Raw genomic sequence first — 21,692 nt, 5'->3', positions numbered from 1 at the left:
ACAAAGCTACAGTAATCAAAACAGTGTGGCACTGGCACAAAAGCAGAATACGGATCAATGGAACAGAATAGAGCCCAGAAATAAACCCATACACCTAGGTCAGTTCATCTTCAACAAAGGAAGCAAAAATATACAGTGGAGAAAATACAGGTGCTTCAGCAAGTAGTGTTGGGAAAGCTAGACAGCCACGTATAAATCAATGAAGTTAGAACATTCTCTCACACAATACTCAATAATAAACTCAAAATGGCTTAAAGACTTATAGAGATAAGACACCATAAATGCTTAGAAGAGAACATAGACAAAACGCTAACAACATAAATCGTACCAATGGTCTTTTAGGTCAGTCTCCCAAGATGATAGAAATAAGAGCAGAAATAAATGGGACTGCATCAAACTTAACAAGCTTTTGCACAGCAAAGAAAACCATAAACAAAAATATAAGCTACAGAGTGGGAGAAAATATTTGCAAATGACAGGACTGATAAGGACTTGATTTCTAAAGTATACAATTAACTCATACAATTCAGTAACAAAACACCCAATCAAAAAGTGGCAGAAGAGCTAAAGAAACATTTCTCCAAAAGAAGACACCAAGATGGCCAATAGGCACATGAAAAGATGCTCATCATCACTAATAATTAGAGAAATGCAAATCAAAACTACAATGAAGTACCACAACACATTTATCAGAATAACCACCACTAAAAAGTCTACAATAATGCTGGAGAGGGTGTGGAAAAAAAGGAACCCTCCTACACTGTTGGTGGGAATGCAAACTGGCCCAGCTACTATGGAAACCAGTATGGAGGTTGTTAAAAAACAAATTCCCATACAATCCAGCAATCCAACTCCTGGGCAAACATCCACACAAAACTACACTCAGAAAAGATACATGCATCCCTATATTCACAGCAGCACTGTTTACAATAGCCAAGACATGGAAGCAACCTTAATGTCCATCAACAGATGAATGGATGAAGAAGATATGATTACACACACACACACACACATAGTCTGAGCCACTGAAACACCAGGGAAGTCCCTAAAATAAAATTTCTAAACAAACAGAAACATATACCCATTCTAATTACTAGTAACCCAAAGTGATCTAAACCTTTGATTTTTTTTAAAAGTATGTACCTTGACACTTCCCAGGTGGCACCAGTGGTGAAGACCCCACCTGCCAAGGCAGGAGATGTTAGAGATATGGGTTCAATCCCTGGGTTGGGAAGATCCCCTCTAGGAGGGCATGGCCATCCACTCCAGCATTCTTGCCTGGAGAATTTTGTGGACAGAGTAGCCTGGTGGGCTACAGTCCATAGGATTGCAGAGCTGGACGTGACTGAAGCCCTCGACACACAACCTGGACACTACTTTCTCACTCAGTTCATCTGTTCTCCCCAATGTCTCTATCACGGGTTTCATCTGCAAATAACAGGTAGATGGAGGTGCAGAAGGAAGAAAATGTTAAGGACTGAGTTTCATTTAATAGTGAGGGCACATGGACAAAGAGTCATGGGATTCAACTTACCACAAGATCCCACTGGATCTTGTGTGGATCTTGTAAGACATGTTGGTTCTTAAAAAAGTAGAGTTGGATCACTAAAGCTCAATTATTTGACTCATGTTCTCTGTCGTCTGTTACAAATCATATTCAGTACACTTGTGTTGAAATCAGTAAAACAGGGATGTCCTACCTACAGGGTTTTGTGGATTCAGACACATTATGAAGGTCAGACAGCATCACCGACTCCATGGATATGAGTTTGAGCAAACTTTGGGAGACAGTGAAGGACAGGGAAGCCTGGTGTGCTGCAGTCCATGGGGTTGCAAAGAGTTGGACATGACTTAGCAACTGAACAACAACAAAAAAATGAAGGTGTTTTATAAATCATTAAATTCAAAATAAAATCTCCAACTGTGCCCTGAGACCACTGGTAGCACTTGCTTATTGAAAAGGAGGATAAGAAAGAATCTTGGGTGTTAGGGAAAGGGAGAGAAAATGACCTTTTCGTAAGTTCCTACTGTTCATATACTTGTCACGCATGACACCATCGATGTCATATCCTGTGTGGGATCCACATTTGATGTTTTCAGATCGGTGGATTATGCTTTAGATGTAAACACAGCCTGGGATCTTTCACAACAAGAAGCAAAGGCCGAAACTGGGTCTATTTGCATATTAAGAATCAGTCTGCCCCACTTCCCCAAGGAGTGTAGGATGGGCATGTACACACGGCTGTATTTAAAATGCATAACCAACAAGGACCTACCGCGGGGCACAGGGATCTCTGTGCAGTGTTATGTACCAGCCTGGATGCGGGGCAGGGGGCGGGGGCGGAGTTTGGGAGACAGTGGGTACATGTGTATTATGGCTCTCCACCTGAAATCATCACAACACTGTTAATCAGCTATAGTCCAATACAAAATAAAATGTTAAAAAATAAATAAATACAATTTGTGAAACAAAAAATCAGTCGAGGAGTCCATCAGGCTAATTTCATCACAGTATTATAATTGTGGAATTATAACTACATCTATCCCACCTCTCAATGCATGAGAAATGAAGTTTTTTATTTCAAGACATTTTTTTATATCCTTTGCTTTATTTAATCCTCTTAATGGCCCCAAGAATTTAAATTATTACACCAATGAGGGAAAAAAAAAAAACTTACAGGCAAGCCAATGTAGGATCCTGGGCCAAATACAGACTTGGGTTAGGATTCTGGCGACTGGGCATTTGACATGCTGCCTGTCACAGACTGAAGGGGCATCTGGAGGCACTGGCTCATTCATCCGCATGAGCAGAAGTTCCTGAGCAACACACGCGTCCGGGAGGCTGTCCTCCCAGGTCGGGCCACGGTGAACCTGGGGTGTCTCCTCCTTGGGTCACCACCACCATCTCTCTTCAGGGTCATTAAAGTCCCACTGAGACGTGACTCTCAAAAAGCACCCCTTCTCGTGTAGTTTCTCCAAGTCGGCACTCACTACAGAGCACAAGTCTTTTCCGAGCCTGCAAACATAGAGACAAAGGAGAAGAGGTGGACACAGAATGAGATGCTAAGATGGGTGTCCCAAAGAGAAGCCAACTTTTACCATCCCATGGATCTCTCTCTACCTCCAGCGTCACGCAGAGAGATTCCAAGGCACTAGAGCTCCTTTCCATGGAAACGCCCAGGCACAAAGGAGAGAGACGGGAAATCCCCAGGAAGGACGACGAAACAAACATAAGACAGGGTATTCCAACAAAAAGCACAACCACTAAGGACATACACAGCATAGAAAACTATACTCAGAATTTTGTAATAACCCACAAGGGAAAAGAATGTGAATAGAATAGAATAGATATTAGACACAGTATGCATAACTGAATCACTTTGCTTTACACCTGAAACCAGCACAATTATAAATCAGCCATACTTCCATTTTTAAAAATGTATGACTCAGCATCTGCAGAGATGTGGATGGGAGTAGAGACCGTCAAACGGAGTGAAGTCAGTCAGGAAAACAAATATCGTATATTAATGCAAATATGTAGAATCTGAAAAATACTGGTGTATACAATCTTATTTACAAAGCAGAAGTAGAGACAGACATTGAGAACAAACATAGACATAAAGGGGGAATGGTGGGAGTGGGAAGAATTGGGAGATTGGAACTGACACATGCATATTATTGATGCTAAGTATAAAATAGGTAACTAATGAGAACCTACTGCACATCACAGGGAACTCTACTCAATACTCTGGTGGCCTAAATAGGAAGGAAATCCAAAACAGAGGGGGTGTGGGGAACGGACGGCTGATACAGTTTGCTGCGCGGGAGAACCTAACAACACGGTAAAACAACTATCCTCCAATGAAATGTTCCATGTACGTCTTAGTTATCAAGTTGACACTACGAAATCCTCAACAGACAGAGTTTGACCAACTTCTCAAAGTGGGCAAGGTTCCCTGGTATTGAAGAGGATTCCTGCTAAAACGTGCTTAGTGTAAGGTCTTTCTCAAAAAAATAGATAAGTAAAACCACAGTTTATCTTTCTGACCTCATCTCCAGGATATTAAACAAGGTGGGAAGTGTTCTAATTAAATGCTCTTCTTTCAAACGAACTTATAGTTGCCAGTGGCGAGAAAATGGAGAGTTTGGGACGGACATGTACGCACGGCTGTATTTAAAATGGGTAACAAGGACCTACTGTAGACACAGGGAGCTGCTCCATGTCATGTGGCAGGCTGGATGGGAGGGGAGTTTGGGGGAGAGTGGTTACGTGTATATGGATGGCTGAGTCCCTTCACTGCTCACCTGAAACTATCACAACATTGTCCACCGGCTATACGCCAATAGAAAATAAAAAGTTTAAAAAATCAAACGCTCTTCTTTCAATGCCCCCAAGGGTCACACAGAGCTCAGTCCAACCTCGGGGCTCCGCATACGTTCCTCTGACTTCCTCGGAGCACACGCCTCCCTCAGCTGCAGCCACTGTCCGTCTTCCCCGCCTGACACACGGTTCGTCCTCCCAGCCTCACCGGGGCCCCCACAGACATGCCTTCCCTCACCACCCTGATCTCCACCACAACCCAAAGCTTCCCTCCCAGCATTCACGGCAGCCAACCCTGCTGTCACGAGTCTGGGATTTGTTATCTCCCAAAGACAAACACACCCCACGAGAAGGCCCAGGACCGTGTATCACACCAACTGCCACGCCCTCGTGCTCAGCCCAAGGTCAGCACTGGGAAGGAAGTCGCTGAGTGAATATCTGAGCGAGACACAGTCGGCACCAGAAAAGTAGGGGACTCACTCCCCAAAACACCGAAGTGCGTAGGACTGCGCCATCCAGTCTGGGGACCACCAGCCACACATGGCTGGTTAATTCAGCCTAAAGCCTAAAAAGTCAGCTTGTCCATCACAGGAACCACATTTCAAGTGTCCAGTACCTGTGCATGGCCAGCGGCTCCTCTGCTGGACAACGTGGATACAGACCACCATGCATGACACCAGAAGCTCTGCTGGCCAGAACCGCCCTGGGAAACTGGACGCCCTGGGAAACCGGACGCCCTGGGAAACTGAACTGTAGGCTTGCTTTAGGACCTCGTCCCATTCATCCCCATCCCAACAGCCGCTTCCCCGTGTAGGAGTCGGGGGTTACCCGAGTTTCCGCAGCTTGCACGTCGACTTTCTCAAGGGCGTCCACAGCCTGTTGACTCCGTCCGGCCCCAGGTCGTTTCCTAAAAGGTTCAGGTTCTCCAGGCTTTTACTGCTTCCAAGAACAGAAGACAGAGGGCGGCAGCAAGCGGCCGTCAAACTGCATTTCTCCAGCCTAGTGGTGGTGGGACAGAAGCGTGAAAGATGGCCCTCCAAGATGGAGGAGCTACAGACAAAAGGGATTCAGGATTTAGGAGGAAACACTCTACTGAAGGGCTTCCCAGGCGGCTCAGTGGTAAAGAATCCGCCTGCCAATGAGGGAGACACAAGGGACACGGGTTCGATCCCTGGGTCCGGAAGATCCCCTGGAGGGGGGAATGGCAACCCTCTCCAGTACTCTTGCCCGGGAAATCCCATGGACAGAGGAGCCTGGCGGGCCACAGTCCACGGGGTCGCGAAGAGCTGGACACGACTGAAGACACGCACATAGCACACGTGCTGCTGAAGCAGACTTGCTAACGCACGCCAGACACTTTCCAAGTGTTGACAGGTAACGTTTAATCCACACACCAATCCTGTAAAAGGCAGGGGGTCTCTTAAACCCCACCTGACAGGTGAGGAAACTGAAGCTTAGCCTGCCCAAATGTGAAAGAAATAATTTCAGTATAAAGTGGACGTGTTCATTTACAAGGCCCTTAAAAGGACAAAAGTAACATGACAACATGACACTTTTTCCATCTTATTTCTAAATTTCAAATACAAAAATCTGAAAATACCAGCTAGCTACTAGGCATACAAAGGCAAAAGTGACAGAGGAGACGACACACAAATGCACAGATAACAGACGTATACGCAGATGAGAGATACACAGATACCTAGATGAGAGAGATTACAGATACAGAGAGATGGGAGAGGAGAGAGAGAGACTGCAGAACAAATCTTTCGGGCAGAATGTAAACTGCCACTGAATCTTGTTCAAAGGTTAATGGCAATTCTTTGTACCTTTTGCACCTTTTCCGTAAATTCAATGATTACCAGAGGAAAAGGTAACCAAAAAAAAGGAAAGAAAAAGCACTGACTCACCCAAGTGTCTGCAACACACAACTCGGGCTCCTCAGGACGCCGCACAGCTCCTTCACCCCGCCGTCCTGAACCGCGTTGTTCCCCACGTCCAGGATCTTCAGGCGACCATTGCGCTTGAGGGCGTGAGCAAGCGCCCAACAGCCCGCCACCGTGAGAGAACAGTGTGACAAGCTGCAAGAGGAAAGAAAGAAAATACAAATGAGGGAAAAGCAACCCTTGAACCCTTCCTCTCTGCATGTTCCAGCCCGCCTTCTAAGGAAGAAAGCGGCTCCAAAACCAGGCTTCTGCCGAGCCCTGGAAAGAGGAGGGTGCTGGGTAGGAGGTCTGAACGCCTGGGCGCCCCACGTATCCGTGATCGGAAAAAGTATAAGGAACAGCCACGCAGCCCTCTCCCCGCCACCCTCAGGCCACCAACGGGCTTGTCTGTGTTCAGGACTTCTCTCTGCAACACTGACCCCCAGAGTTCCCAGACTCTTTTTATTTATTTATTTATTTATTTTGCTATCAAAGAATATTCCATCCTAAAGGAGATCAGTCCTGGGTGTTCATTGGAAGGACTGATGTTGAAGCTGAAACTCCAATACTCTGGCCACCTGATGTGAAAAGCTGACTCACTGGAAAAGACCCTGATGCTGGGAAAGATTGAAGGCAGGAGGAGAAGGGGACGACAGAGGATGAGATGGTTGGATGGCATCACCGACTCGATGGACATGGGTTTGGGTGAACTCTGGGAGTGGTGATGGACAGGGATGCCTGGCGTACTGCGGTTCATGGGGTCGCAAAGAGTCAGACACGACTGAGCTACTAAACAACCACCAACACCCACCCGCACATTCCCACCTGCAACAAAACCAAGAGCCCTCTGGGGACTGGCTACCGGGCCTGGGCCTCAGACCCCAGCTGACCTCAGGCCAAGTCACACGACCCTCCTCTCGGCCTCTGACCGCGAGGAAGTGACAGAACTCACTTCAGGCTCTGCAGGGCACAGTCTGCGTGGCCGAGGGCTGCGCACAGAAGCTTCGCTCCCCCGTCTCCCAGGTTGTTCCTCCTCAGGTTCAGGTGCGTCAGGCTTCGGCTCCGGAGGAGGGCGTCCGACAGGTGCCTACAGCTGGGCGCGCCGAGCTGGCAGCACCAGAGCCTGTGTGACCAGAAGCACAGAGACGGGCGCTCAGGACTGCAGCTCGGGCGAGGCCCGCCCTCCCGGCCCCCTGGGGCCTCCCGAGGCCCGTCCAGGACACGCCCGGGACCTGCCCCTGTGACCCTCTTTCAGCCCAGCCTGACACATCGAGCACACCAAGGATGTGCCTGTCACTCATGGCTGGGTTCAAAAAAACAAACGCATCTTTTGTCTTGCTTTTTTGAGCTTTATACAAATGTGTTAAGTCACTTCAGTAATGTCCGACTTTTGCGACCCCGTGGACCATAGCCTGCCAGGCTCCTCTGTCCATGGGGATTCTCCAGGCAAGAATACTGGAGTGGGTTGCCATGCCCTCCTCCAGGGGATCTTCTTGACCCAGGGATCAAACCCACGGCTCTTACGCCTCCTGCATTGGCAGGCGGGTTCTTTACCACTAGCGCCACCTGGGAAGCTCAAATATTAGACTGTATATAGTAACCTCCAATTTGTTTTTTCATTCCTACATTATGTTTCTGAATACCACCTGTTACTCTGTTTGGCTATGTTCCTCCATTTGCACTGCTGTATAGCGTTCCATCGTGAGACTATATAAAAGTGTGACAAGATTATTTCAAAGCAATGGAATGACAAACACAAAGTTCAAGTGTCTTCATCTGGGGAGAAGTCCTGTGATGGAGGGAACCCTAGGCAAGTCTCAGCTATTGGTACCCCATGGTTCTTGGAGTAGCATCTCCAGCAATGTTCAGACTGTATAGTATGTGTGTGTGAGTTGCTCAGTCGTGTCTGACTCTTTGGGACCCCGTGGACCGTAGCCCTCCATGCTCCTCTCCCCATGGGATTTCCCAGGCAAGAACACTGGAGTGGGTTGCCATTTCCTCTTCCAGGGGATCCTCCCGACCCAGGGATTGAACCCAGGTCTCCTGCACTGGCAGGCAGGTTCTTCACCACTGAGCCACCCGGAAAGCCCAGTGACACAGAGAGACCTGGGATAGAGCCGCCGCCCCCCCAGGGGCCGCCCCCACGGAGGGTCCCTCCCCCGGACACGGAGCCAGGGGGGACTCACTCCAGTCTCTGCAGGACGCACTCAGGCCGAGTCAGGGGGCCGCACAGCAGCCGCGCGCCCTCGTCTCCGAGCGGGTTCAGTCCCAGGCACAGTCGAGTCAGGCGGGGGGTGCTGGCGAGAAGCGAGGCCAGGCCCTCACAGGCGGCCGCTGACAGGTTCCCCTTCTCCAGCCTGCAGTGGGGGAGACGCCGGGTGAGCCCCGCCATGCCCGGCTCCCTTTCTCCTCCCCTACTCTCCGTCCTGGGGCCCAAGACCGTGCAAAGATCAAGTCAGATAAAGAAGAGAAGCACCAAGGAGGAGAGTGAGGTGGCGAAGGTACGACTTCTCTACTGCATGACGTTCCTCATACGTGAAATCTGAAAAACGGCACAAACGATCTTACGGAACAGAAGGAGGCTCACAAGAATGTTTAAATCTTAATTATGTCAAATTGGTTCATAATGCTTTTCAAGTCTGCTATATTCTTTTACTTCTCTGTACATTCACTCTAATTCCTGAGAGTTTGAAATTGAAACTCCAACTAAAAATCTTCATTTATCTACTTAAACAATTGTAATATACAATGGAACCATACGTAACTTTGTTCTGTGTTTTCCAAACCTGTTTATCATATCTTCATAATTTAAACAATAAAAAAGATAAAATATGTATCAAAAAATTTTTTTTAATTTAAAAGGAAACTCTTGGACTCAGAGAATGAACTTGCTGAGGGGAGGATGGGGGAAGGGATAGTCAGGGAGCTTGGGATAGACATGGACACACGGCTGTATTTAACATGGAGAACCAGCAAGGACCTGCTGGACAGCACAGGGAACGCGGCTCCGGTGGCAGCCTGGATGGGAGGGGCGTTTGGGGGAGAGTGGACACATCTATTCGTTTGGCTGAGTCTCTTTCCTGTTCACTTCAAACTAACACAACATTGTCTGCGAATCAGCTATACCCCAATACAAAATAAAACGTTTTTTAAAAAAATAAGGTCTCTCCATCTCAGTCCTGCTGACCTTTGGGCCAGATGGTTCTTGACTGGGGGGGCCCCTCCAAGGCTCCCTGGGGCTTCCCACGGGGCTCAGTGGTAAAGAATCCACCTGCCAACGCAGGAGACCCGGGTTCAATCCCTGGCTTGGGAAGATCCCCTGGAGGAGGAAATGGCCAACCCACTCCAGTATTCTTGCCTGGAGAATCCCACGGACAGAGGTCGCAAAGAGTGACCAAGGGTTGGACACGACTGAGCACGCATGCTCCAGGGCTCTGGAGGGTCTTGATCACAGCTGGTCTTGACCCACTAGATGCCAAGAGCAGACTCCCCTCCCCACAGGTGAAAACCAAGCACTTGTCCAGACACTGCCTCACGTCCTGGGCGGGGCAAAATCGCCCCTGGGTGAAAACCAGCCTGTTTACAGGAGGCTGGCAGAAGCCTGAGGAGGTTAGACGAAAGGGACAAAAGCAGCTGATGGCCAAGATGCTGCTGCTGCTGCTAAGCCGCTTCAGTCGTGTCTGACTCTGTGCGACCCCATAGACGGCAGCCCACCAGACTCCGCCGTCCCTGGGATTGTCCAGGCAAGAACACTGGAGTGGGTTGCCATTTCCTTCTCCGATGCATGAAAGTGAAAAGTAAAAGTGAAGTCGCTCAGTCGTGTCTGACTCTTTGTGACCCCATGGACTGCAGCCTACCAGGCTCCTCCATCCGTGGGGTTTTCCAGGCAAGAGTACTGGAGTGGGGTGCCATAGCCAAGATAAGGTGAGAGCAAAGCTGGCTGAGATGGCCCCGAAGGGAGAGGTGGCCAGACGGAGCCCCGAGGCGGGGAGCGGAGACAGACCCGAGGGGAGGGGCAGGAGGCAAGAGGGTGACGAGACCCGTGTTGGGGGGAGGGAGACACAACGCAGGGGTCCCCGAGGCGCCTCAGACGCAGCCCCACCAACACGCGCACTCTGCCCCGTGATCCTGCAAGGAAGGGCTTTCTGCGGAAGTGGGGGTGACTTACGACAGCTCCTTCAGGGCACAGGCGGTTGTACCCGGGGGCTCCCGCAGTCTCTCCAGCTCAACATGGGAGAGGTCGTTGTCCGCCAGGCTGAGGAAGCTCAGACTCGAGTTCCTGCTGAGTTCCGTGAAGAGCTGATGGCAAACCTCAGCACTCAGGCCACAGGACTCCAACCTGTCGGAGAGACCCGGGGCTTCCCTGGCGGCTCAGACGGTAAAGAACCCGCCTGCCAATGCGTTCGATCCCTGGGTCGGGAAGATGCCCTGGAGAAGGACATCCCACTGGAATGGCAACCCACTCCAGTATTCTTGCCTGGAGAATCCTCAGGGACAGAGGAGCCTGGCGGGCTACAGTCCACGGGGTCAGAAAGAATTGGACACAACCAAAGCAACTTAGCATGCATGCTCCACCCCCATGCATTCTCCCCCTTTGCTACCCTTCTCATCTGTTTCCTGCATGTTGACTCCAGCCCCCCCCCCCCCCTCAGTGAGCCCTCAAACCCACACGAGCTGTCGGGGACAGACCTGGAACGCGGCGACTCACCACAGACACTTGAGGCTGCAGGCCGAGTGCCTCAGCATTCTGAACACGCCCGTGCACACAGCGGCGTCCAGGCTGTTGGAGCTGAGGTCCAGGTGAGTTAGGCGCTGGTTACCGCGAAGCACAATGCCAAGCTCCCTCAGAGCCTCCACGGGGGACACCGACTTCCAGCTGCGGACAGATGCAGGACTGGAGCGCTGGAGAGGAGATGCTCCCGCGGCTCATCTTTCCAACACTGCACATACCCCCAACTGCCAGGACGAAGGATGTGATACAAGAGGAACCCAGACACTGGGGGGAGTCGCGGTGCTGAACTGTATTCGGTTTTCATTTCTAATTGGAGGACAGTTGATTTACAGTGTTGTGTTGGCCTCTGCCATACATCAACAGGAACCAGCCGTGCGCGTGACAGGCCCCCTCCCTCCGAACCTCCCTCCCACCGCCGCCCCATCCCACCCCCAGGTGGGCAGAGCTCCAAGGTGAGCTCCCTCTGCTATGCAGCAGCCCCCCACCAGCTGTCTGTTTTACATGGTTGGGTGTGTGTGTGGGCTCCCCACGTGGCTCAGAGGTAAAGAATCCGCCTGCCAATGCAGGAGATGCGGGTTCGATCCCTGGGTCGGGAAGATTCCCCTGGAGGAGGAAATGGCAACCCACTCCAGAATTCTTGCCTGGAGAATCTCATGGACAGAGGAGCCTGGCAGGCTACAGCCCATGGGGTCTCAGAGAGTCAGACAACTCTGAACAAGGGAAGACGGGGATGGGGCTCCCCCATTTAAAAAAACAAAACATCCTCTTCACGCCCGGAGCTGCTGAACTGGTTTCCTTCTGCTTTGGGAGAAGTCACCATCTCATAAACACCGAAGTCTGTTTGCCCAGGGACTTCCCTGGCAGCCCAGCATTTAAAGATGCCATCTCTCAGTGCAAGGGGTGTGGGTTCCATCCCTGCCTGGAGAGCTAAGATCCCACAGGCCCTCCAGCGAGAAAATAAAAAAAACCAACAGAAGCAGTACTGCAACAAATTCAATAAAGACTTTAAAAATGGTCCACGCACACACACACACACATCTTTAAAATAAAAAAAAAACTTTGTTTCTCCGCCATAACGTAAGCTCCATGAAGGCAAGAAGTAACTGTTCTGGGACGTCCCTGGCGGTCCAGAGGTTGAGGATCTGCCCACCAATATAGGGGACACAGGTTCTATCCCTGATCCAGGAGGACCCCACGCGCTGCAGGGCCTGGCGCCCAGGTGCCCTAGAGCTAAATTATTAAAGGGTCAGGTTCCCCCAGTGTTCACTGCAGCACTGTTTACAATAAGGACGCAGAAGCAACTAGATGTCCATCGACAGATGAATGGATAAGGAAGATGTGGTCCCTATATACAACGAAGTATCAGTCAGCTGTAAAAAACAATGCATTTGAGTCAATTCTAGTGGTGTGGATGAACCTAGATCCTGTTATACAAAGTCAGAAAGAGAAAAACAAATACTGCGTATCAATGCATATATATGGAATCTAGAAAGATGGCACGGATGAACCTATTTGCAGGCAGCGATGGAGATGCAGACAGAGAATTGTAGACACAGTGGTGTAAGGTTGGCGGCGGGGCGGGGGGGGTTGGGGGGGTGTGACAAGCTGCTCTGTGGCCCGGGGAGCCCCGTCTGTGATCGGGGAGGGAGGAGGCAGGAGGCGGACGCACATGTAATTACAGCTGATCCACCTCGTCTGGCAGAAGCCAACACAATGTGGCAAAATTAAAAAAAAAAACTCAAAAAGGTCAGACTCAAACCAAATAGAAATAAAGGGTGCCACATACAAGGGAATGCCACACACTAATTCTAGAGCCACAATTCATGACAGTAACTGGGCTGTTAATGGCTCTGAAGGAATTTGCTCTAGAAAGGTCCAGTCTCTCTTACCAGCTTGCCACTTCTTACTCCATCAGATGGCCATTTTTTAAAAAATTTCAGTCAACTCTGCCCAAGTACGAGTTTCATGACTCTAAGTCCCTTGATTTTATTCTCCTAAGCACCCAGCTCACTTTTGGGCCAATAGATACCTGTGACCGTCATCAAAAGACAAAATAAGTTGGGTTATTCTCCGACTGCATTCTTCACACCATGAGCGTCTCACACTTACATCAGCTTCTGAAGTCTGCACCGTGGGTTTCCCAGCTTGAGACAGAGTCCCATCACGGAGGCCATGCTAAGCTTGCTGTTACTCAGGTCCAGCTCGCTCAGGTTCCCGCTGCAAAACACCGAGCAAATATCCTCCCACTGATGCATCTGGGAATCAGCAACCCTCTTCCTTCGTGGGGGAAACGAGAGAGAACGCTGATGAGAGTCGGTGAAACCCAACCAGCACCCAGAATGAAGTACAGGATGCAGGAAGACACCCTCACAGAGGATGCACTGGGGCCCTGAACATGGAAACGTGCACCCAAAAAGCAGAGACACCACTTTGCCAACAAAGGTCCGTCTGGTCAAGGCTACAGTGTTTCCAGTGGTCATGTATGCATGTGAGAGTTGGACTGTGAAGAAAGCTGAGCACCAAAGAATTGATGCTTTTGAACTGTGGTGTTAGAGGAGACTCTTGAGAGTCTGCAAGGAGATCCAACAAGTCCATCCTAAAGGACATCAGTCCTGAATATTCATTAGAAGGACTGATGCTGAAGCTGAAACTCCAATACTTTGACCACCTGATGAGAAGAGTCAACTCACTGGAAGATACCCTGATGCTGGGAGGGATTGGGGGCAGGAGGAGAAGGGGACGACAGAGGATGAGATGGTTGGGTGGCATCACTGACTCGAAGGACATGAGTTTGAGTAAACTCTGGGAGATAGTCAAGGACAAGGGAGCCTGGCGTGCTGCGGACCATGGGGTCGCAAAGAGTCGGACAGGCTATGACTTAGCAACTGAGCAACAGTAATACTAACACAGTGTTTAAAACCACTGAGGGGAAAAAAGCCAGTAAGAAGCTATGCTGTAGAGAAGCAAGAAATAATCTCAACACCAGAAGATCTTTACTTCAGGGAACGTCTGAAACTTCCTTACACCTTAGGATGATCACACATAACGTGAGGGATGATGTTGTGGGTGATAATTCTCATAATAAGTTGAGATTATTTCTGGAAAATCACCTGCAGTAAAAGCACTTACATGACCCAATACTGAACATCACCGAAATAGTCACCTATTGAAGGGATTCCAGGACAGGACAAATGATCACCAATAAGTATCAGTTCAGTTCAGTCACTCAGTCACACCCGGCTCTTTGTGACCCCATGGACTGCAGCACGCCAGGCCTCCCTGTCCATCACCAACTCCCAGAACTTTTTCAAACTCATGTCCATCAAGTTGGTGATACCATCCAACCGTCTCATTCTCTATTGTCCCCTTCTCCTCCCGCCGTCACACCCCGAAACCAAGCACCTTATTGATATCACAGTCAGGTGAACACAAAGAAATGAAGCTACTCAGCATTTCAACTTCTTCACTCAAAACTGAACTGGTGCTTCTGGAAAATCTGAGGGTTAAACAGGAAAGGGTTTGAGAACATACATAGCAACTCCTGTTTCAAGATAACAATTCAGAAAACATTTCCAGGACCTGAATTTAGGAGAATAGCCAAGCTTCCTTACCGTCCAGCCAGGAAGCCAGAAGTGTCTGGGACAGGATAAAAAAGGTCACAGGAGAAGAACCAGATGAAACTCAAGTATTTTAAAATATTATCCTTTCAGGAGGACAAAGGGACAAACTCAGAGAAAGCTTTAAGACATTGGTGACACCACTGGCCCCACTCTGGCTGCAACACATGCTCAGAGGAGAGCCACGGGGCATTTCAGGGAAGGTCTGGAGCTCTGAAATAGAGCTGGGCACTGGCCCCGGCCGGGCTACTTCACAGCCACACGGACTAAGAGCCCTGGGCATTTACCCGCCAGTCTTCTCATCTCTGAGTGACAAAACCAGACCCCCCTCCACTGAGTTTCGGGCACCAGTTTGACACAAGTAGATATCATCTCATGATGCCTAGTATACAAACCTTCAACATGCAGGGTCTGAGATACAAAAGTTACCCCTAAGTAGAGGAGTTAAGAACCCAGGGAATCCTACATAAAACCTAAAGGAAAAAGTGCTCACAGACTGTAACTGATCTAGGGTGCTTGGTCCATCCTAAAAGAAATCAACCCTAAATATTCACTGGAAGGACTGATGCTGAAGCTCCAATCCTTTGGCCACCTGATGAGAAGAACTGACTCATTGGAAAAGACCCTGGTGCTGGGAAAGATTGAAGGCAGGTAGAGAAGGGGATGAAGAGGACGAGATGGTTGGATGGCATCAGCAATTCAAAGCACATGAGTTTGAGCAAAGTCTGGAAGATAGTGAAAGACAAGGAAGCCTGGTGTGCTGCAGTCCATGGGGTCGCAAAGAGCCGGACATGATTCAACAACCGAACAACGAAAAACAACAACAAACCGCGGATAACACAACAGACTAGACCCCCAGAGTTTCCTGGAAGAACGTGAGCAGAGCCTGCGAAGGGGAGCCAAAGTCAGTTAAGGACGAGGGCATCCACGATACTCACTCTGGAGTCCCCTCGTCGGAAGTCCATTTCTTTTCCAGGACCTGGCCGCTGACAGAGAGCCTCAGCTTTCGTAACTTCTGACAGTGCTGGAGGCAAAAGGAAGAGGCCCGGAGGTGTTCGCAGCCCTGAATGTCCAGATCGGCCTCCGGGAGGTGATTCAAAACCCTCCGGGCCAAGTCTTCGTCCTGGGTCTCATGCAGACACTGGAAGAGCCACAGGAAGTCAAAGTGCGCGGAGATGGCGCCACACCTCTCCAGCTCCTCCGCCCAGTCCAGCACCTCGTGCGCCACGCCGGGGGACATCTGGCAGCCCAAGGCCTCTTCCAGCTGCCTGGCCAGCTCTGTTCCTAAGAGACCGAAGAAAAAGCGCACCATCTGACGCCAGTAGGCGTTGGCGTCGGCGAAGGCGTCGCTCAGCCACCGCCTCATCTCCTGATGCCGGGGGACCCCGCCCAGCGAGCCTCGGGTCCCCCAGAGCACGTAGAACAAGGCCCCGAAGAACGCCTGGAAGCTCCGGTGAGCGAACGTCACGCAGTGCTCACAATCGCTGACCCTTCTCAGAATCTGCAGCCGCAGGAGACCGTCGATGAAAGGGGCTTCCAGGCGCCGGCGCTCCAGGGCGTCTCCCGCAAAGGTGAAGGCGGCCAGCCACAGCCCCTCGGCTGCCAGCGAGCAGAAGGCCCTCCACTGTCCGGCCGAGCTGCCGGCCCGCAGACCCAGCTCCGCCCCCGCGAGGAGGCTGCAGAAGAGGCGGGCGTAGAGGCTGGTGGGGGTGGGCGCGCCCAGCGCCGAGGCCGGGCTGCCGGCCAGCTCCCGCTTGAGGCCGGCACACACGGCCCAGCACGCCAGCGGCGCGGCGCACGAGCCGATCAGGGTCTCCGACTCCCGCATCCGGCGCCAGGCCGCCTCGGCCTTGTCTGGGTCCCCCAGGAACCTCCTGAGATACTCCCGGCGGTCCCCCTCGGTGAAGCCCGGGATGCTCACGCAGCGCGGGCTGAGCAGCAGCCTCCGGAGGGCGCGGCCCCCGGGGGGCCCGGCGGTGACAAGCAAGGTCGCCTCGGGGACCAGCTCCTTCTTCAGCAGGCGGACTAGGATGCTGGCCGCCGGGAGCTCCTGGTACCAGTCGGCGCCGGGCCGGCCGGCGGAGCCGTCGGAGCCCAGGGTCAGCTCTTCCGCGCCGTCGATGACGAACAACAGCCGCTCGGGGTGCGCCCTGAACTCCTCCAAGGGGACCTGCGAGTCCGGCCAGTCCAGGGCCAGCAGGCCGGCGAGGCTGGTGCTGCCGAGCTCGGCCAGCCAGTGGCCGCTGAGGTAGAAGACGTAGGAGAAGCGGCCCCGGAAGAGGACGCCCTCCGCCCAGTGCAGCACCAGCTTGGTGGCCAGGGTGGTCTTGCCCACGCCGGCCGCGCCCTCCAGGAGCACGCTGAGCGGCGGCGCCCCGGCCCCGCGCGGGCGCAGGAGGCCCCGGAGCTCCGCGTGCTCCCGCTGCGTCACCTGCCGGAGGTAGATGTGGTCCTCGGGCCAGGGCGTGCGGGCCCACAGGGCCAGGATCCGCGTCCTCAGCCTCTGCCTGTATCCTCTTCTGTGGGCTGAAAGGGAAGGGAGGCGACACAGACGGCCCAGAGGCGCCTGAGACCATGCTCGGCATCACCAAGGACCAGAGAAATGCAGGTCGGAGCTACAGGGCGCGGGGAGCGAGGTTCGGGCGGAGAATGGATGCAGGTCTAGGTGCGGCTGAGCCTCCCTGCGGTCCGCCTGAAGCTGTTACACTGTTGTTAATCCACTGCGGTCGCTCTGTAGTTGCTGAGTCGTGTCTGACTCTGCAACCCCGTGGACTGTCACCCACCAGGCTCCTCTGTCCAGGGGATTCTCCAGGCAAGAACACTGGAGTGGGTTGCCATTTCCTTCTCCAGGGGATTGTCCCCACTCAGGGATCGAACCCGAGTCTCCTGCATTGGCAGGCAGGTTCTTTACCCCTGAGCTGTACTCGAATGTCAAATGAAAAACTTAAAAAACAAAAACAAAAAACCTACAATGAGGTATCACCTCACACTGGTCAGAATGGTCATCATAAAAAAGTCCAAGAGAAATAAATGCTGGAGAGGGTGTGGAGAAAAGGGAGCCCTCCTATACTGTGGGTGGGGAATGGAAATTGGTGCAGCTACTAAGAGTGTGGAGGTGCCTTAAAAAAAAAACTACTGCATGCCCACATCTGGGCATATATCTGAAGAAAGCCACAGTCCAAAAAGATACATGCATCCTAGCGTTCACAGTGGCACTATTTACAACAGCCGGGATGTGGAAGCAACCTGGATGTCCATCAACAGAAGAATGGATAAGAAAGACCTAGTGTGTGTGTGTGTGTGTGTGTGTGTGTGCGCGCGCGCGCGCGCGTGTGTAGTGGAATACTACTCAGCTATAAGGAGAATACGATAATGTCACCTGCAGCAGTATGGAATGCACTTGGAGGCCATTATACTAAGTGAACTAAGTCAGACAAAGACCTACATACAGTATCATTCATATGTGGCATCTAAAAAATTCAAACTAGTGAATATAACAGAGAAGAAGACTCACAGACACAGAACAGGTTGCCCGTGGGGAGGGGGATGGTGAGGGGCAATATAGAGGGTGGAGGTGGGGAGGTACAAATTCCTGTTCCTAAGACAGGCTACAAGGATGCTGGGTACAACACGGGGAATATAGCCAATATATATATTTTTAAACTGTAAATACCTGTTACAATTGTGTACAAAAATAAAATAAAATAAAATACAGCGCCCTATCACTGCAGCGCAAAGTCCAGAGACGGACACTGTAGCTAAGCCCTTAGAGGGACCCGGCGAGAACGTCCGGTTAACGGCGGCCTGTTGCTCGTCCAGGCTTTATGGGAAGGTCAGATCGGCTGGTTTCTGGCAGACTATAACTGGAAGGCAATTTCAAGGGAGGGGCAAGAATAGAATGCATGGAATGAGCGTTCTGAGCAGCTTGTCTGCGATCATCAAGAAGTCTACAAACCCGTCTCTTCCAGCATCTCTGGTTCTTCCTGGTTTGGATCTTGGAGTCTGCACCCCTCTGACATTTCTGAAATAAAACAGTGAGGGCGGGATGCTGAGATTCTGCCCGGCTGGAAAACAAGCTCAGAACCACGGGTGATCTCAGCAGAACAAACTGCTTCTCTGCCAGGCGTGGGACTAAAGAGACTGAACGTCATACCTTGCAGCTCATCAACCTGACCACACTGGAAACATGCTCCTTTGCAAAACCGCAGCTCCTGTTAAAAGCGCAGCCGTGTGGACACAGGGAGTGGGGAGGAGGGCACGATGCGTGGAGACAATAACGTGGAAACTCACATGACCACGTGTGAAACAGCCAGCCAGCGGGAATCTGCCAGACGGCTCAGGAAACCCAAACAGGGGCTCTGGGTCAACCCAGGGGGTGGGATGGGGAGGTGGGAGGGAGGTTCAGGAGGGAGGGGACATGAGTATCCCTATGACCGACTCATGTTGGGGTTTGACAGAAAGCAACAAAAGTCTGCAAAGCAATTATCCTTCGATTAAAAAAAATTTTTTTTAATTATTAAAAAAAGAATACCACTGCCTGGGGCCCTGGAAACAGCCAGCACCCCCCACTCCGTCTGGAATGCTTCCCCCACTCCCCACCCCACTTCTGCTTGGCTCACTCTGTCCGCTCGGAGTCTCTGCTCGCATCTTAGCACCTGGTGACCTGGGCAGACCTACAGTGTGTTAGAGTGTGGTGAGTCAGAAAGAGAAATACACATATCGCATACGAATTACATACATGTGGAGTCTGAAAAAAGTGGCAGAGATGATCTTAACTATAAAGCAGGAATAGAAACACAGGAAGAAAAGAAAGGTGCGGACAGCAAGAGGGGAAGAGGGGCTGGGAGGGCCAGGGAGGCCGAGATGGACGCACACTGCGGGTCTGTGTGAGCAGCTGCCTAAGGAGAGCCCCCTGCCCAGCACTCGGCGCCCCGCTCAGCGCTCCGCGCCCACCGAAGGGGATCCAGGAGGCGGTGTGGGCGTACAGACGGCCGGCCCACTGCTGCACGGCGGGAGCTGACAGCATGGTGAGGCAACTAGATGCCAAGAAAAGTGTTTTTAAAAAGAAAGTAAAAATATCTGGCCCCTACCAACTGCTGTAAAAGAAAAAAAAAAAAAAAAAAAAGGTAGTTGATGAGCCTGTTAAGAATGCATCACACGCCTTCCTCACCACACGCCTTCCTCGGTCCCCACTCACCCCTCCCCTCCCCTCCCCCCCTTTCCTCTCCCCTGCATTGGTCACCGTCTACCGGGTTCTATAATGTACTGATTCATCACGTCCATCCCCAGGTCCCTACACTGGAGCGGGAGACAGCTAAGCACCCACCGCACATGTGACGCAGCCATCCCACACCCGAGCGTGGATCCCAAGAAAACCAGGACTTTAAAGGACGCCCGCACCACAAGGATCGTGGCAGCACTGGGTCCCACGGCCAAGATGCAGAAGCAACCTGAGTGCAGAAGGCCAGAGGGGGATAAAGGAGGTGGGGCCCACGGACACAGGCGGTATCACCCCGCCTCAAAGAGGGGTGAAAGATGCCACGTTCAGCCTCGGGAACCGAAGCGATGATCGCACGAAGTGAAGTCAGCGAGATGAGGAAAGACAGGTGTCACATAATACCGCTGAGAGCTGGAATCTAAACATGGATACACATGAACCTGCTTAGGAAACAGAAGCAGCCTCACAGACTAAAGCAGGAAACCACAGTTAGCAAAAAGGAAAGGTGTGGGGCAGGGAGAAGTCGGCAGACAAGAGAACACAGACACGCTACTATCTCTAAAGGAATCCACAAGGACCCACTGCGGAGCACAAGGAACCCTACTCAACACTCTGTAATAACCTAAATGGGAAGGACCAGAAAAGAGCACGTTTATGTCTAAGTGAACTATGGAGAAGGCAATGGCAGCCCACTCCAGTCCTCTTGCCTGGAAAATCCCATGGACGGAGGAGCCTGGTGGGCTGCCGTCTATGGGGTCGCGAAGAGACAGACACAACTGAGCGACTTCACTTTTCACTTTCATGCATTGGAGAAGGAAATGGCAACCCACTCCAGCGTTCTTGCCTGGAGAATCCCAGGGATGGGGGAGCCTGGTGGGCTGCCGTCTATGGGGTTGCACAGAGTCGGGCATGACTGAAGCGACTTAGCAGCAGCAGCAGCAGCATAAATGAACCAAGTTTCTATACACCAAAAAAAAAAAAAAAAAAATCCCACACCATTGTAACTCACCTATATACTCCAATTGAAAATAAACATGGAGGGAGGGAGAAAAAAAGGCAGAAGAACCGCTGACCCTGTCCCCTCAGGCCTTGGGGACCCGGGCTGGTGTCACAGCCCTGGGGCCTGAGCAGGCTCGGGTCCCCCGGGGGGACGGGGCTGAGGGCGCTGGGCAGGCTGCGCCCGCAGGGAGCCCCCCGCCCCCGGACCTGGCCTTCCTGTTCCCCTCTGCCTGAGCCCACCGTCTCCAGACCCAGGGGTCTCTCCTGCAGCAGAGCCAACCCTAGCGCCCCCAAAGGACGGTGGGGTCTCTGGGCTCCGCGTGTCCCCGGGGGTGGGGTTCCCACCTCCAGCCTCCTCCCTTAGGGTCCCCGCCTGAGGACAGCTCCCTCTGCAGAGCGGTGCGGCAGGAACTGGGGTGTGTCTGGGGATGGAGGGTAAGGACAAAGAAGGAAGGAGACCCAGGCCTGAGGTGTCTCCGTTCTAATTACCACCCAGGAACAGGACGCGCCCTGAGGCTCTGGTTGCCCAGGTAACCGGAGTTGGGCAGGGAGAAATGCTGCCGCTTCGTGGCCATTCCCTGTAACAACCACTTGAAAACTGGTGCCGATGGGCCCAATGTTCACCAAGCCTCAGTTCAGTTCAGTCCAGTCGCTCAGTCGTGTCGGACTCTTTGCGACCCCATGAACTGCAGCACGCCAGGCCTCTCTGTCCATCACCAACTCCCATAGTCCACCAAAACTCATGTCAATTGAGTCGGTGATGCCATCCAACCATCTCATCCTCTGTCGTCCCCTTCTCCTCCTGCCCCCAATCCCTCCCAGCATCAGGGTCTTTTCCAATGAGTCAACTCTTCACCTGAGGTGGCCAAAGTACTGGAGTTTC

At 51.8% G+C, this 21,692-nt stretch overlaps 1 protein-coding gene across 1 annotated transcript; it reads right to left on the bottom strand.

Moving 5' to 3' along the window:
• Positions 1-2,589: 2,589 nt before the first annotated feature.
• NLRP13 (NLR family pyrin domain containing 13) lies at positions 2,590-19,618 on the bottom strand. The gene is made up of 10 exons (XM_043437090.1): positions 19,546-19,618; positions 15,531-17,118; positions 13,085-13,252; positions 10,952-11,119; positions 10,412-10,582; positions 8,430-8,600; positions 7,196-7,366; positions 6,229-6,399; positions 5,150-5,320; positions 2,590-3,016 (listed from the first exon to the last, which is right to left on the bottom strand). The coding sequence occupies exons 1-10, from the start codon at positions 19,616-19,618 to the stop codon at positions 2,893-2,895; spliced, it is 2,976 nt and encodes a 991-aa protein (XP_043293025.1). The 3' UTR covers positions 2,590-2,892.
• Between the last annotated feature and the right edge of the window lie 2,074 nt (positions 19,619-21,692).

The sequence above is a fragment of the Cervus canadensis genome, chromosome 18, assembly GCF_019320065.1.
Source record: "Cervus canadensis isolate Bull #8, Minnesota chromosome 18, ASM1932006v1, whole genome shotgun sequence".
NCBI classification, from domain to species: domain Eukaryota; kingdom Metazoa; phylum Chordata; class Mammalia; order Artiodactyla; family Cervidae; genus Cervus; species Cervus canadensis.
This window is presented reverse-complemented; position numbering and strand designations above follow the sequence as displayed.

Bases quoted from the DNA above. Each gene is read 5' to 3' on its own strand.
- NLRP13 (XM_043437090.1), bottom strand. From the start codon at position 19,618: ATGCTGTCAGCTCCCGCCGTGCAGCAGTGGGCCGGCCGTCTGTACGCC. The intron at 7,367-8,429 runs GTGAGTCCCCCC...CTGGTCACACAG, and splicing joins TGCGTCCTGCAGAGACTGGA to GCTCTGGTGCTGCCAGCTCG. The intron at 3,017-5,149 runs GTAACCCCCGAC...CTATGTTTGCAG, and splicing joins TGCAAGCTGCGGAAACTCGG to GCTCGGAAAAGACTTGTGCT.